This window comes from Mercenaria mercenaria, chromosome 4 (genome assembly GCF_021730395.1).
Source record: "Mercenaria mercenaria strain notata chromosome 4, MADL_Memer_1, whole genome shotgun sequence".
Taxonomy (NCBI): domain Eukaryota; kingdom Metazoa; phylum Mollusca; class Bivalvia; order Venerida; family Veneridae; genus Mercenaria; species Mercenaria mercenaria.
In genome coordinates this window covers 4,539,386-4,557,565 of record NC_069364.1, presented here as the reverse complement: position 1 = coordinate 4,557,565, position 18,180 = coordinate 4,539,386, and the positions used below count along the sequence as shown (strand labels likewise).

The window sequence follows — 18,180 nt, the reverse complement described above, 5'->3', positions numbered from 1 at the left end:
TTCCTGTATATGAGAAGTTGGCAAAAGTTTTCCCAATAATAGAATTTCCCCCAAAATGCCGTTTTCAAGGACAGATAACTCTTTTTCAATACCGGTGACCTACGATTTTTATTGCATATTTTTGTTTCTTAGATGATTATTCTTCAATATCCAAAGTTTGAAGAAATTCTATTACTTGGAAAATGTTCGCCCCGAATTCTCTAGCGTACGTCCTTAACACATAACTTTCTATATGAAACTTAGTCAGAACCTTTCTCTTTACAAATTGTAGAACAAAAATTATTTACGTCAGACGACGACCCTTTGTCTCAGATGTACAGCTTGTAATGTTGAAGAACATTTCAGTAAATTCAGTAAAGTAACGGCATGTCAATACTTCTGGCGACATGTGCACCCGGACGTACAGACAAAGCCGAATATATATCCCTCGTCACAAATTTATTGATGAATAAGCCTGACCATATCACTTTGGCATGTTTTTCTTACCACCGCACAACTTATAATTAAATTATATTGAGTGGGTCCCCTGTAAACACCATTACATAATTTATACATATGTGGGTAAGCAGTGATGCGTAAAGTAGGACAAAACTCATCGAAACTTATTTCCATGTAGAACATAAATTACTTAAATCAGATGAACATCACAACTGGATAGTTTAAAATATATGTGGTTTGTGAAAAAAGTTTGAAATATATTTCTTCTTAAAACTAAAGATTTATTAAATAAATACAATGTATATCAATAAATGGCAATGTAGTAAGTATTTATAAAACTGATAAAAAGATATGATGGAAAACTTTTCCAACTTTCTTGCAAAACAGATTCTTTGTGTACATAGAAGTTTAGGAATGGGCATGAAAAATATGTGTACAGAAAAATTGTGACTGTTTTTACATTTTTTCTAAGTTGCCTCATATTTTTCTTCAAAATTAGATGGAAGCAAAACAGAAAGTATGTATCATCGGCGCCGGGCCGTCGGGAATGTCGGCGTTGTACCATTTTGTCCAGCAGGATAATATTCCCGATATTGTATGCTATGAGAAGCAGAGCACTTGGGGTGGACAGTGGAATCTAACTTGGAGAACAGGTAATAAATATTCCACTTTTCTTTCCATTTATATTTCCACAAGCATAAATGATAACTTCTTTGACACTTTTATACCCTCTTAAACATACCATTGGTTCAGTTCCAGCACATCTGAACTCTGAACCATGATAAATCAGGCGACAAACCACACAAAGGCCTTGATTATATTGTTCATTTTTTGTATGACAACAAGGGTGCCAAAGAAAATAATATGGTTTAGTTCAGTGTAACAGGCTCACAAAAGTTTAATTGGAGAAGGCTTTACTTGATGCAGGAGAAAGTCAAAAAGGTGTTTAACTACAGTTTGATCAATCTTTTCCGTAACAAAGGTTCCTTCAATTTTTCTGTAAGTATAAAACAATACCATTTAGGGGCGTATCTGGATGATCTTGAACCGTACGCCAAATATGAGCAGCATAGCTACGAACTAAGCAGAGATGCTGCGAGTGTGAGGTAGGTCAGGGTTAGGGTTAGGTCTCCATCTCCCGGCGTTTTGGATTTTTGGGGTCTCCCCTTGAAAATATTGAAAAATTGTCGGCAAGCGTGAACTAAATTGCAGCTGGAGCAGCCCCGGATATTTTGAGGAATATAACCATTTTTCGTATAGAGCCTATGTATCTTTACCCTGGAAAGTGTGTGCTTCAGTAGCTCGATCGCCCTGACACGATAATTGGCCGGTACTAGTATTCATTAATAATTTTATCTAAAATTTTAAAATGTTTAACTCCCTGGGGCCGAAATGCGACTATAGGCGTTATATTTTCTTCCCACTGTAGCGTCGATATGCGACTATACGCGCGTTATCAGGACTCCCCAGGACGGCGATTGACGAGTATAGTCGCGGCACCGAGATCATGATGATTGCGATAAGTACTTGTTGATTTTTGATAATCTTGACAAAAGCAAAATTTCTTTGCATACTGGCTATTATTTCTTTGATGTAATAATTACTAGTTGTGCTAATAATTAGTTCCCTTGTTAAAATAAATGTCTGTAACTATGCGGTAATGTAAATGAAATAAAAAGACGATCTCCGCTGTGTTTCGTTCATACTGTATTTCAAAAGAGTAAAATAATGTCGTCGGCCAGAGATCTTTCTTAAAATGATGAAATTATTTATTTATTATCATGCTGATTCTGAAATATCAGTTCCGTCGGATGATGATTCCGACGATGCGATTCCATTATCAGATAAATGAATGGTCGGAAAATGTTAAGTTTTAGAAGGCTGAAATATTGGTACACTTACATTACATACGATACAAATGGATAAAAAATAACACAACAAAGCATGTTTCATAAAATACAAAAAAGTATATGTAAATAAACGCATGTTTGTAACTTTAATATTTATTCAAAGATGGATGTAAATATTACAACTTAACTGTCTCAGCGCGTGACACACAACATTTGTGTACATGTTTAGAAATAGATTATACATCAAAATAAACCACTGATATTAACACAAAAACGGGTGTAAATTTATGTAATGCTGATGTAAATATTCAGTGTTAATGATGCATTTCTATTTATGGGAATTTAATGTTCAAATATCTATTAAACGCAGTTGGTGTGTTAAAATTATGAATATTTCGAAGTGAAAATTTCAATGTATATTTCAGTTTACACCCAAGTTAATCATGATTTCAGTTTACACCCAAGTTAATCCCTGCATGATTTCAACTGACTGTATGCGAGTGTGATTATGATAAGGTTAGATAATATTCTTCGACGTCAGGTGGTAATTCTTATCCCGCCGCAGCAGGTATGTTACGATATCGGCCTCAGGGAGTTAATATATATTTCGCAGATTTTTCCTTGAATTATTTCAGCACAAGGATAAATAACAAAATGAATTTTGCCATGCTTAGAATCTTGCTCTGTACAATACACACTTTAAATCAACAGTAACAGTAGATATATAGTTATGTTTCAAAATATTTGCGTCACTGAAACACTGTGTCATTCTTTGATATATTTTATTGTGCAGCTGCCAATACCCGCACAGGCATATTGAATATCGTCAAAGGAACCTGACAATGAGTCTGTTAGGGTAACTGTATCTAAACTCTTACCTAATCCCAACTGCTATACATGTGAACAAATAGCATATTCGAACCGTGTGCAAAGCTGTTATTATCATTATTTATGACCAGGTATGGGAGAAATCAAACATAAAATGTGGTTTAATGGCCATGAAATGACCTTGTTTATTTTTACACAGAAAAAACATATAACATGTTTATTGTATGACAGAAACATGTTTCTGAAATTTTGTACCAAGCAAAATAAATTTAAAAAGTAAATAAAGTAAATAAAATGTGGAGGTTTCTTTAGAAATGGCCAAAAATATAGGACCTGAAAGAGACTTTATACATGTATATTTATTCGTTCATTCAATATCCTCTTAAATGTGAAGATTGCATAGGCAATACTCACACATTAAGGATATACTAGTTTTTTGTTGTTATCGTTTTTAAAGTCGTTGTCAATTTTAATTTAATGCATGACTTTGACAGGCTTTTGACAAATGCTTATACCCACACATTGCAAATATTTCATGTTTTCTCACGCGAAACGTAACCTTTTCATAGTTAACATAAACAACATGTAATATTGGCAAAGTTGCCGTAGGAACTTGCATGCACAATAGATTTGCCGAGTATAACGACGCACCGACACAGATTTAGGTTATATGGGAAATTGTGTATCGCAACTTGGAGATTGTTGCAAAATGATTCCTCTGAAGTGGTGCTCTAAACCTAAACATCCATGTATACATGTATATTAAATATAAATCATAGGCTAGACTTTTTGTACTAGAAATAAATATTCATACTGTGTTTGGCTATACATGCATTGCGTTTTATTTTAAACATAGTACATAGTACTGTGAATTGCATGTTTACATCAACTATATGTAGCAATTGTTCATATTTTCAAATGTAAAATTCCTCTCTAGTATACCTTTTAGATATGGTCTGCAGCATGTAACCGCTCGTATCTTTGTATGTTCGAAACCCCGCACGATGTGTTTATTTTTTAATAAGAGTAAGCCATCAAGCTGGCTTTATGAACAATTCATGGCTTTATCTAGGTACCAGTTCATGGCTAAAGTTATGTCCAAAGGGGGGCACCCGGGGTTAAACACTGTTAAAAGCTGGATAGTTCTTTTGAGACGAACTTGTAAAATATTTACTTTAATTGATCATCTTATACTAAACTTTCTAAACGTTTCAGGGTTTACCTGCATATTTTCCACGGCATTAATACACTTGCTTTACTTTCATTGTTCGAATGTTTTTACTAAAGTTTGCCACTTGGGCATTTCGGTTCTTGTGAGACATATCTATGTGAAATTTCTTCTATTAAAACAAATGGATGCCCAATATACACATGTGTAATCAAGATCAAATGATATGGTTGTGGAAACCTTTACAAGTTCAATTATAAATATACGATATTTGAAATAATTATTACATTATCGATACCAGATGTTATGTCCGTACTCACCATTCGATGTTTGTTCACTTTTGCGCTATTGGTTACAATAATATTGATTCAACTAATGAAAATTGATGATCATGAGAACTGCAACTGCAAATATGATACGGTGGGTAAAATCAGCTTTCATCTGTAAAACTGCTTGTTTGTAAGCAGTACGATTAAGAAATAAGAAAAATATAAATAGATGTACACTTCCTGTGCAGTACCCTGTGTTACTTAATTTGTTCGTTTTGTCCTCACTGTCAGTTTGTGTACTTGTGCGTGAGTGCATTCGTGCATGCGTGCGTGCGTGTTTTTATTTGTTGTAGGCCTATTTGGCGATCTGTGTCTCTGGCTGTATTTGCTGTGCTGTATGCTTGCAGGAAATCTACACTTACCTTTTATGTTTTTCGCGATAATTAAAAAACACAAATCAGTTTAATGTTTCAAAAACGAATTTGATAATCTCATTAAGATGATAAGGCTTTCGATACGGTAAACAGAGATGCCCTATGGGTAAAACTTATTAATACTGGTATCAGCTGTAAAATGATTACCATGATAAAATCTATTTATAACACTGTTAAATCTTGTGTAAGATTATCAGCGTCAATGCCCTTGTCTGATTTTTTCGATGTTACGCTTGGATTGAAACAGGGCGAACCATTATCTCCCTTATTGTTCATTTTATTTATAAATGATATCAACGAATCTATTGACTTTAATACACTGACTAATAATGACCTAGATCTGCTATCTATGTATTTAATTCTGTTTGCAGATGACATTATTATGTTCACTACAGACCCAAATAGTTTACAAGCACAAATTGATAATAATTATCTATATTCTAGGTAGTGGGGTCTTAATACTAATGTAAAAAAGACAAAAAATTGTGTATTTGAAAAACGCAAACAAACACATGAACTGGATTTTTATATCAATAATGAAAAAATCGAAATAGTGGACTATTTTATTTATTTGGGTGTTAAATTCACACACACTGGTAAATTGTTAGAAGCTGTGAAAGCGTTATCTGACTAAGCCTTAAGGGCATATCACAATTTATTATATTTGTTTGACAGAGTAAAAATGGATGTTAAAACAAAGTTAAAACTATTTGATACTATGATTGTACCAATATTATTATATGGCTCTGAAGTCTGGGGTGTATACAATTTCAAGGAAATTGAAAAACTTGATATCAGATTTTGTAAATATGTGTTAGGAGTCAGGGCTCAAACTCCAAATAATGCCGTATATGGCGAACTGGGTAGATACCCATTAGCAGTTATTGCCAAAGAGAGATCACTAAAGTTTTGGTTGAAGCTCATGAAACGCCCTGACTCACTTATGTACACTATGTATTTAGATCAATATAACAATGTTCATAATAGCTGTTGGTCAAATAAGTTGAAAAGTATTCTTGACCATCTTGGTTTAAGTGATATATATGATAACTTCAATTGTAATGTTAACTATTGGCCAATGTTACAAAGAAGAATCCGAGATCAGTTTATCCAACAATGGAATGAGTCTTTGAATAATATGTCTAAACTAGAATATTATAGAAATTTCAAGTGTTCATTTTGTTATGAGAAATATATTGATATAATTACTAGCGATGTATTACGTAAACATTTTACAACATTAAGAGTTTCTTCTCACCCATTACAAATAGAATTTGGTAGATATCGTGATATTCCTAGAGAAAATCGATTATGTAAACTTTGTAATCAACAGGTTATTGAAAGCGAATACCACTTCTTGATGTGTTGTAGTAGGTACACAGAAATTCGTACTTAATATTTAGGTCATATGTTATGGCCTTCACTGCAAAAATGTAATAGGTTCTTGTCAACTGAAAACAGAAAATTGGTGATTAATGTTGCAAAATTTATCAAAGAAGCATTGTTTATTAGAAAAAATACCCTCGATAACTTAACTGTTTCGTAGAAACTTATGCCATAGTCAGGCTGATTATGCATTGTGTATGTGACTTACATTTGTTTGTATAATATTTGTTTATATGTCATTTGTTTATGCCACGTCTTTGCCATATTGTTTGCTATATTGTAAATGGCCAAAGGCAATTATTTGTCGATTTTGACAATAAACTTGAAACTTGAAAACTTGAAAACTTGTTCAAATAAAGAACTTTTAATAGACACCTAACCTCCTCAGGCTTTACATTTTATGCATTTTCATTGCATTTTAAGCCTTTTCATTTTCACGGTGCCGAATTTGAATTGTACGCACAGGTGTATAGGCGTATGCCCAGGTACGTCCCTGCCATTGATATTATACATTATTCAAAAGAACACTGGGGAACTTCATATTATACATAATAGAAACATTTTAAATTTTCAACATATCTTAATTCATGAAAACGACAGCATTTAAACAACCAATTTTGAATTAATTTTGAATTAATTTGTGAATGGATTATTATATAACTATCAAGATATATTAGTAAAAGGTTTGTTAAATTCTATTTCGTTTTTCAAAATTGTGATTAAGAACGATTGTCACTGAAAAAAACTAACATTATTAAAGATATTTGAAGAATTAAAATAGATCCTACCACCACACTTGGACACGTTTAGAATGAGTTACAGGATATATGAGTCTTGCAAAATTACACTGCAACTGACACATTGCACAGATTAGGCGTATCAGACAGTAGATGGACAGAATGTATTAGTTTTCAATTTCGAATCCTTCATATTTGCGTTGCAACCATTTTAGTAAAATAGAAAAAGTGGAAATTCACAGTCGCTCAACAGGACAAAAACAAAAATGTTGCAGGCTCGGTTTGATTGAGCCTGTTCATGGATGTTACTTGAAAATGCAAGCTACCGCAGGTCTGTACTGTAGCGAACAATTGCAGCATCTTTCCTAGCTTTAAACGAAGCCTAGGTAATATCTGCCTAACATAAAACAATTATTTTTGTGGTTTTCGCTTATAAACAGAGTTATGCTAGTAAACATTTTTTTTGTTTGATTGTTTTCTTGGTGTAAGATCGCATGATTGAGTGGTATGAAATATGTTTGCAGTTTAGTTCAGTTAAGGTGCCATAAATCATATTTGAAATGTGTGTTGGCAATGAATCATACATAAATGCTAAACGCTTTTCTTTCATTTAAACCAATAGCTGTTTATCAACGAAAGATTTTTGGCTTCTGTGAACAATAATAATAAAGTATTTGTGTTTGCAGTCGTAGTTCTACAGTTTTTAGAAAATAACCAAATTATCATCGTGAGCCATGCGGTATCTAATAAAATTGTCACTCAATGTCGTATTTTCCTTTGGTAAATGATTATTCGACAGAAAGGTTTTAGACCATTTGCTAGCCGTATGGTAGAGATGGTACTTCCCCAAGAAAATCTAAGGGGGACAACTCTTAATTGACCAATAAACTAAAGTCAAAATAACACCTTGGTCAAAAGTGAAAGAAAAACTAAATATAGATCTAGGACCTTTTCTCAACAACTAACCAGGCAGACAAGATATGACATACATTTGTTTAAATCTCTTTGTATTCATATACAACATTCACACTTTTCTCATGGCATACACTTTTTTAAATTGCTGAGGCTCTGCTAGAAAGTTTAGTAGTGCATCAAAATTAAGTAAATCAATGATTTAATAATATTTTATTGCTTTTTAAAAAAAAAACATGTAACATAATAAGTATACAGTAGAATAAATATGGAAGCAGGAACATATAATTTGTAAATCAATGCATAATACCCTTAAAGAAATTTTACGACATTAAGAAAGGTTACCTCAAGTTTTGGCTTTTTAGCTAAATTTAGTTTTTGTTCTCAATGATGGTACTTGGTTCACAAAATTTTATGTATAAAAATGTAAAAGGTATATCTTACAATGAGAGTAATTACAAAGAAGTTAGCTTGGTATCACATTATGTGTAACAACATAGGTAGACTGCTGTTATATTTATTTTAATTATCCATTTTGAAAGTGTTTCTTATGCTTTACACATTTTAAGCATTTCTCTGACTGTTCAGGAGTACTTTGCTGCAAATCGTGTAACTAAAAAAGTCTCTGTCATATAATGGAATTACATTTTAAGGTAGTGGATAGGTAACGACTCTCTGCAATTCCCATGAAATTATGTATTTGTAAGCAATTTGACATTCTCTGGACGTAACTATAGCTTAATACGATCATTGTTTTTCATGAAAAACGAATACATGCCGAGTACGTAATTTGACGATTTTCTTTACAGGTCCACTACCTTGAACAAACTGTAAGGTGTTTTATATATTGTTGTAAATAAGGTAAGCGGGTAACTGCAGATTATATCATCAATAACCACCATCAATAACATGACAAGGTTGTGATTTTATTTTTGTTCCAGTTTGTATTAATCATGCTGAAATAATGCTACTGAGAAGTCTTGCTTTATCAATACAGAAAATAATGCCATCGGCTTCCTGTCCAAATGAAATCCTCCCTTTTTCTTAAAGCGTATATTGAAAGAAACCAATATACAAACGAGACCATCTCCACTTTCCTGAGAGTTAATACTGTTATACAATATTACATACGGTAAAGCAAACATCTTTTTGAGCTGGCTCAGCAGGGTTTTAAAATATATATGATGTGAATGATACAGTGTAGATCTATAGGCAACCAAGATTTAAATGAATACTTCGAACTCGAGATTTGAACAAAATAAAGAATGGACGTGAATGAAGTCCTTAATCATTGTTTGTCATTCCGCTTAGTTGCCATCTTTAAATTTCCCTACAACATGTACAATGCATAAATCTCAGGCAACTAACATGCTTTTCACTGCTGTGCCTCATGTACTTTATTGTATTAATGATAGATATGTGCTTGGTGTTGAACTAAGCGTATCGTTTTTGCACTATTTCAGCTGTCAGTAAAATTATATTTGGAAAGAGATTGACTGAATAGATTAGAATGAAGTTATGAAAACACATTAATTCAGGAAGGGCTCTCATCTTGTAGTATAGCTGTATTGTACCTGTACTGTCAGAGTGATTTTCATGAAGATTATATGGGGAGAAAAATATAGGTCGCTAGGTTGTGACGTATCTTTAAGTGTCCCGTACACGGTCAATAATATTGGCAATATTATTGTCAATATAGAATATTATCAGTTAATATATTGATTTTAAGTGAATGGGCTATATTGAAGACTTGCGCAATAAATTGACGACAGTCGGAAAGCACAAAAATTCATGGACAGATTTTTAATGATATTGCAGGTTTTCTTGGCACTTAAATAATATTGTGCAATATTTCTTAGCTGTTGTAGTCACTACTGGGAACATATAGTGGCTGATATAGGATAATGTGTTACGTGGCATTGGCGTGCACGCGGTTTATGTACCACACCTCGTCCTGACAAGCGCACTTACTTGTCATGATGTAATTTTGAAAGTTTTATGTGTTATTTGGTGTGCGAGCGAATGCGACAAAACGAAACTAACAATGCAACATAACGAAAAATAGAAAGCGACATTTTTGTCATGCTGGCCCGCGAGACATTTATAAAATCTTCGATCTGCGCATTGGCGCGCATGCCGAAACAAAATGAAATGTTTGTTTCCCGTTGACATGCGAACACCCACCAAGACAAAAATACTTTTTTTGTTGCCTCGTTATGGCATGCGAACCAGGACGGCACAACGAAATGTGCGCACGCCATATTGACATATCAAAACGTACTAAATCCTGTCACCTTATTAACATGTCCAAAAACCTTCTTAGAAGACCAACAAAAGTCTCTTTTAGAAGGTACATACGTACTTATAAATAGAGAAGCTGTCTGAGAACTTCAAGTTGGTTGACACATAGTTCGAGAAGTAGCATAAAAAGGCTAAATTTGATTTATTTTTCTCATCAACCACCTATAGGTCAAATACTTCTTTCATTATGTTTATCCAATGGTAGAATAACGCTTATTACTAAAACGGGGCGCATGCATGCAGAATGGTGGCCAAAGCATGATTGAATAAATATTGGGTAAAATGATTGTGCAGTTTGTGGCAAAATGAAAGGCTTTCAAAAGTATTAACTCAATATCATTGCCAATATTATTAACTGTGTATGGATCACTTTAAGACCAAAATAACAAAACATGATAGTTAAAATTGTGTGTTTATTACATTAAGGGCTAGATGAATATGGTGAACCCAGTCACAGCAGTATGTATAAGGACTTGTGGACAAACGCACCCAAGGAAGCAAGCATAGAGTACCCAGACTACACATTTGAAAAACATTTTGGTCAACCAGTTTCTTCTTATCCTCCTGTATCTGTCGTAAGGAACTACCTTGAAGGTATTTGTGTTTTCATCAAAGTTACATGTTTAAAACGTTTTGACACAGAAATCAGTTATTAAAATGAAACGAGTTTGACTTGCTCTTATTTTAAATACGTTCAGTAATTTCGATAAATTTTAAACTATTTTCACTAGAAATATTTTGAAACATTATAGCAGTAAGTTTGCAAAGCCGATTATGTCTGTTTTAATGTAGTTTTACGATAGGTTGTTGGTACTCCCGTATTGTTATGAAAGAAATTTTTGTTGAGTACGCATAATTGCACTTTAGAAATAAAATATAGAAAACAATGGAATGTTTTTGTAATTTAACCTTTAGCCTGCTGCTAGCAAGTGATTCTGCCTTTGCAGACCAAGATTAGCTTGCACATCTCGTGGTCTGCACTGTTCGCTATTCAGTCAATCTTTCGAATGATAAATGGTGTCGCTCAAATTGAATGATGGACCAGTCCATTTTAGAAATTTAGCAGGCTAAAGGCGTAATCGACGAAAAAGTTTACGTAACTTTGAATAATTTTAGTACGTATTTTAGTAAGTGCGTACCCAAAAGGAATTAGTATTTAGTCGATCAATTCAAACACATTCATGCTTCTTGTAGTTTAATTAAGAGGTTATTATACAACTTTTTAAAAACAAAGCGTAGTTGGGTGTGATGGGCGCTACACTTAGCTCGTTGACTGACGCGAAAGGATGACAGCTCTAAGAACCCACAGGCACTGAGCTACTTTTATATTTAACTTTCTACCTTTTTCGAGTCTGTTATGTTTACCTTGTTGGTATCCCTTATGCAAAGTCATTATAAATATGATTATCTTTTTACATAAATGTACATGCACAATTCTGTGGTTTACATATTCTGCCTTTTGTTACCATTCCGTGTTCGAGAAATTTACAAAGCGAAGATAATATTATTTAGATTGAACATAGTAGCGCTGAAGAGCCAGGTTTTGTTAACCATTAGCCGGTGTAAACCCCAAAGTGGCATTTTCGTCACTGACCGATGTGCAAGTGTGGTTCTCCACTGTGTACCGTCACCATCTCTAGCTGGTTTGAGGAAACTGCTTGTGATCGCAATAGATCTAGTCCGTCTACTCAGAGCATCAAAAAATAAGCTCTCCAAAGCTTGTATCTATTAAAGACTGTTGAAACATCCATCTTAATAATATGACAACATGTCCACCTTTCACTGAGTAAACTGAAGACAAGACCGGTGAAATGTACCGCTATAAAGCTATACACATTACAATGAAAAGGGAAAGGGATATAAATATTTAAGTTATAAAACATTACATATTCAAAGGTCTGAATGCATGGGGCATCTTCTTGAATAACCACTATAACTTCTGTTAGAATGTATTCTGTGGTTCCATAAATACCGCTAAAGATTTTGTTGTACTCCCATTTTGTAAAAACGGCCATATTATGTAATGTCGCAGCTGTCCGTTTACCTGTCTGGCCGGAACATATCTCCATTATCATTCAAGGTATTGACTTCGTGTCCTGAGCATACCTAAATAAGTGTTGACTTAAAACTGGGAATATAGATTGGTGGTGACGGGTTTATTTCAGGAATGCAAAGTTTTACTTTTCTTTCCCCTACCCACCCCCCACCCCCCACTACCACAAATAAACCCATTTCCTTCATCATCCCACAAAAAAACTCTTAGCTTCTTGTGCCTAAGTATTCGATCCCTACCACCTCGCAAAACTCCAAATCGAATTCCAAATTATATCTCGCTCTGACACATCACACACATCAAAATAGTTTTTTTTTATTTTACTTCCGCCTCCTCTGATTATTGCTGCGCTTTGTGGAGCTCATGTTATTGGTTTGCCTGTAGATAGCTGATGAAACAGTTATTTCTTCGCGTGTATAGAGAGTTTCTAATACTAGTAAGTACACACGTACTTCCTATAAATATATTAACGTGTACTGTCCATTATAGGAAATATTTAACAATTTAACAATACACTTAGCTTACCAGATAAATGTCATACATAACGTTTTCCTTATATTTCTACATTTATGTTTCACAGGAAGGTGGACAAAAGGAGCTGAAAGCGACCTTAAACGCTACATCTTATTCAACACTCTCGTTAGGTTTGTCCGTTACCAAGACGACACAGATCGTTTCTTAGTTACTTCCGAAAATTTGAAGAATGGTGAAACTAAGGACGACGTTTTTACACACGTCATAGTATGCAATGGTATCTTTAACATGCCAAACATGCCGTATTTTCCCGGATTAGACGAGTTCAGCGGTCGCATACTGCACTCACATGACTTTAAAGATGCAAATGAGTTCAAAGGTCAAACTATATTGGTCATAGGTGCCAGTTACTCTGCAGAAGATGTTGCTATCCACTGTCTGAAGTTTGGAGCAAAGCAAATTATAATATCTTGGAGAACAAAGGCGCTTGGTTTGAAATGGCCATCAGGAATTGAAGAGCGCCAGTTGGTTGTACGATTTAGTAAGACGCAAGCATATTTCAAAGACGGCACAAAAGCAGATATTGATGTTGTCATTTGCTGTACAGGATACAAGAATCACTTCCCATTCCTAGAAAAGAGGCTGAGGATTGACGAAAAGACATGTGTCTACCCTGCAGGACTTTACAAGTCGTCTCTGTTCCTAAAGGCGGGAAACAATAAGTTGTTCTACATAGGCGCTCAAGAGCAGCTCTACACATTCTCGCTGTTTGAGAATATAGCTCTTTGGGTCTGCAGGTAAAATATGCTTCATATTATATCATATTATTAATTTTGATAGGATTATGAAAATTAAAAAAAAAGTTTTAAAATCTCATTATACTATTTTACAGCTGTGTTAACTGCTTGATAGCCTCCGTAATATTTCAAAATAAGCTGAACACTCTGAACGTTTTATCACAGCGATACCATCACAACGGGACACGCTAGAATGGTTTAACAAATGAAACATTTCTTTAATAGTGATACAAAAGTGTCTATTAACGCATTTTTGAATATAACTTCTGTTAATATGGAGTTGCGGCCAGTAAAATGTTTTTTTTTCATGACATTGAATAACTTTACATTCTTGATGAAGTGAACTGTCAGTGTATTACCAACCGCCTCGGTAGCCTAGTGGTAGAGCGTCCGCTTCGAGTGCAGGAGGTCGTGGGTTCGATCCACGGCCGCGTCATACGAAAGACGTAAAAAATGGTACTAGCAGCTTCCTCGCTTGGCGCTCAGCATTAAGGGGATAGGACTGGTCAGCCCGGTGTCAGTATAATGTGACTGGGTGGGGTATCATGCCACGTGTCTACGACGTGATATTCCAGTGAGGCAGCAAAGTTGGGCATTGTGCTCACTGCTACAAGTAGACACCGTCGTTTATATGACTGAAAAATTGTTGAAAAATACTTTAAACCCGAACACACACACACACACGCACGCACGCACGCACGCACGCACGCACACACACACACACACACACACCAATATATGTCTATTATCTTTAATATTCAAACTAAGAACCGTCTTTTATTCTGTTTTTTATTATGCCCCCGAAGGGAGGCATATAGTTTTTGAACCGTCTGTCGGTCTGTCAGTCTGTCAGTCTGTTCGCAATTTTCGTGTCCGGTCCATATCTTTGTCATCGATGGATGGATTTTCAAATAACTTGGCATGAATGTGTACCACAGTAAGACGACGTGTCGCGCGCAAGACCCAGGTCCGTAGCTCAAAGGTCAAGGTCACACTTAGACGTTAAAGGTCATTTTTCATGATAATGCATTCGTGTCCGGTCCATATCTTTGTCATCCATGGATGGTTTTTCAAATAACTTGGCATGGATGTGTACCACAGTAAGACGACGTGTCGCGCGCAAGACCCAGGTCCGTAGCTCAAAGGTCAAGGTCACACTTAGACGTTAATGGTCATATTTCATGATAGTGCATTGATGGGCGTGTCGGTCTATATCTTTGTCATTCATGCATGGATTTTAAAATTATTGGGCATGAATGTGTACCACAGTAAGACGACGTGTCGCGCGCAAGACCCAGGTCCGTAGGTCAAAGGTCCTAAACTCTAACATCGGCCATAACTATTCATTTAAAGTGCCATCGGGGGCATGTGTCATCCTATGGAGACAGCTCTTGTTTACACTTAATTTTGATAGATTTGGCAATCCTCGTTCAAAACTAATTTTTCACATGAACATTTTATTTACTGTATTGTGTACAGTCTGAGCATTCTTCACGTGTATAAATAGTTTGTCTAAAGTCTTCGTTAATACTTTTTTCACAGATATATTACAAAAAATCCACCTGGAAAACCAAAATCAAAATCAGAGATGGAAGCTGATGCAGAACAATGGCAACGTCGTGCCTCTTTGGTAACTTCTCGTCATGATTTTCTAGATTTCCAGACAGCGATCATGAAAGATCTGGCTGACCAAACAGGGTACACACAAGATTTCCTAAAAGCTGTTCCAATTATTAAAAAGTGGTTCGAACACCGAGAAGAAGGAATTGCAGGTTACAGAGATCACCGTTTCCACTCTATATACACGGGAAAACTGGCACCCAAGCAAACTACTTTCTTGAAGGCATTTGACGACAGTCTCCAAACCTTCCTTAAAAACAAATGATGTAAAGCAGTAATAATAAACATGGCGTTTGTACGTCTATTATGTTAAAGGTTTAACACACATGCAAACACGTACGTATATATACGCATATACATGTATAGGATAACTAGATCTATATGGAATAATTATCTTTTATTTCAAATATATTTGTATACCATCTGATATAGACCCGTCATATAGTCCGTTATATATTCTAAGTTTTATGTTTGCTGACATTATACCTTATTACTTGATAATTGGTAAAATTTATCTTGACTTTAAAGGAGTACAATCTAAGATTGCACACCGCTGTTGCATGCGCAAAGAGTATGTTTAACTGGATACTATTTTGAATTGATTTTCTAATGTTCTAGAAAGTTACAATGTTGTCACAAAATTTTATAAATTTGAGTTAATAAATCTATAAGTCGATCCTCTGGAAATGCAGAACGAAATCAAACAATATTCATGGTGCACAGCACTTCACAAATTTCTTTTGTAAAGAAAAACTTGTAAAATACCAGTCCAGCAGGAGACAACAGTCGAGGACTAAAAAAGAAAACAGAATCGTTGACATTGGGTTAAAGGCTCGTGTAGTATCATATATTATTGGAATATCAATATTTAGATTTTGCACAAATAAGAACTGAGACCGCCATTTATGTGAGAACTTAAAATTAGAGACTAGAATTTATTTCAACTGTCAATCCTCACAGTAAACATACCTTGGAATTTTTGTCCCATTAGAAAAAGTAAACTAGAATAGCAAAAACATGAACATTAAGACATGAATCGTTTTCCCGTCTGATTAAATACTTAAGTGTTGTTCTATTGCTGATACAGAAATTTGGTTAATTTCATATTCCCTTATAGGATAAAACACATCTTGATTATTCAGATTTTTTTTAAAGATGCTTCTGCTTACATTGATATTCATTTTATGTCAGAATTTTAATAATCGTTTGTACAATACAATATCAAATACTATAAAACGAAATAAATGAATTCTTACTATTTTTGCAACAAATTCATGTCGTTATGTATGCAAGTGCCCTACCCAGGTAGAACTGTGGTATAGAATGATATTTTCTGCATTGTTGCATGAAACCAAGACAAACTTCCATTGAATGTAATACAGTTATCAGAACTTGTACAGTAATTAAACCGAAAGCACCCTGTACGTAGGTAGCATGTTCTTATTGTCTTCTACTTCTCAATAAACCAATATCATTGTCTACTTAACAGGCATAAACTTTCGTTACATATAGTAGTAGGTATTTACTACAAACATAAATCCATTACAGGGATCTTTGAAAGGTAACCAAGCAAAACAAAAGCAGGTTCGCTTTGACCGAGTCTGTTCATGAAAGACAGTGAAATGTGCAACACCTCTCTCACACCCCTAAAACGCACACGCACACGCAGACGCACACGCACGCGCACGCGCACGCGCACGCGCACGCACACGCACACACACACACACACACACACACATGGTATAGCATATGATAGCTAATACAGATACAGGTTTCTGAAATACACAAGAAATGTTAGACATTTTAAGTTATAAATTGAACGTTTCCTCTTTCTCTAGTCTATTTAAAATCATTGTTGCTTCATGTTTAAACGGACAGAGAAACAAACAAACGCTTGAATAGCTCAATAGTAGAGTGTCTACTTTGAGTGCAGGAAGTTTGTGATTCAGTCCCTGGCCATGTCTTGACAAAGACGTGAAAAATGGTACAGCTCCGTTGCTCGGGACTCATTATTCAAAAGGTTGTACTAGGAGGTAAAAAAGGCACAAACACAAGAGTTTTGTAGCTCGTGTTCTCTGTTGATTATATGCGACGTTAATTGGAATATATCTTTCCCTTTCCCATAGATATTAGCAGTGTGTCTAACCCTTTATAAGTTGAATTTAAATTTGTTTCCAACTTTTCATGCCATGTGTATGTCTGTTCAACAGTCTGTTGGATATAAGGCCCATATACAACTAAGATACACATCTGACTAATATAGGTAGGATTACTTTCAAATAACACTGCGATAAACTAAAAAAACAAGGACACAAGTTCAACAGGAAAAGTCACATTTAAACAAACCGCAGCGGCCCATACAGGACTTCAGAAGGAAATATGTGTAACTGTATACATGTACAAACTGTATACATGTACACAGTGATTGAGCACATGTATATTTTTAACCAAACAATGCAGTAAAACCATAGAAACAAGACACAATAACAATTATATTATGAAGAAGGATAATAGTACGGTACCGCCTTTGAACGGTCAAAAACACCACTGGGAGTTTATATTTGGTTTACAAGCGCCAAAACACCACTCTTTAACCCCAACCACATTCCTACATTATATACAAGACTGCGTAAATAAAATTACTCCCTGTAAGACTGTATTTTAAAATTATGTATGGTATGTTTCACTGACTTAAATGCACTCCTTGTTTGGAATACGTAGTAATTAGAATATGAAACAGTAAAACTTACTTACATCATCCGTTTATAGGTTAAAAAAGACGAGACCGTAAAATGATAGTTTACGTTTTTAAAATATAAATGTTAGAATTTTATAAAATTGCACACCGAACGTTGATATTAAATAGGATTCTAGCACGCGTTTGATATACATCGCACACTCTTTTTCTTGATT

The 18,180-nt window shown here is 34.8% G+C and overlaps 1 protein-coding gene across 2 annotated transcripts; it reads left to right on the top strand.

Moving 5' to 3' along the window:
• The first annotated feature begins 582 nt into the window (after positions 1 to 582).
• On the top strand, positions 583 to 16,532 carry LOC123553161 (uncharacterized). 2 transcript variants are annotated; one of them, XM_053540228.1, is made up of 5 exons: positions 583 to 673; positions 938 to 1,091; positions 10,750 to 10,917; positions 12,957 to 13,647; positions 15,190 to 16,532. In XM_053540228.1, the coding sequence occupies exons 2-5, from the start codon at positions 938 to 940 to the stop codon at positions 15,530 to 15,532; spliced, it is 1,356 nt and encodes a 451-aa protein (XP_053396203.1). In that variant the 5' UTR covers positions 583 to 673; the 3' UTR covers positions 15,533 to 16,532. The 2 variants fall into 2 exon arrangements, with proteins under 2 accessions (XP_053396203.1, XP_053396202.1); XM_053540227.1 differs by lacking the exon at positions 583 to 673 and having other exon boundaries at positions 689 to 1,091.
• Positions 16,533 to 18,180: the final 1,648 nt, after the last annotated feature.

What these genes read in the sequence shown, in the direction of transcription:
- LOC123553161 (XM_053540228.1), top strand. Translation starts at nt 938, where the DNA reads ATGGAAGCAAAACAGAAAGTATGTATCATCGGCGCCGGGCCGTCGGGA. An exon ending in GAATCTAACTTGGAGAACAG is followed by an intron (nt 1,092 to 10,749) that starts GTAATAAATATT and finishes TATTACATTAAG; the next exon opens with GGCTAGATGAATATGGTGAA. An exon ending in ATAGCTCTTTGGGTCTGCAG is followed by an intron (nt 13,648 to 15,189) that starts GTAAAATATGCT and finishes CTTTTTTCACAG; the next exon opens with ATATATTACAAAAAATCCAC.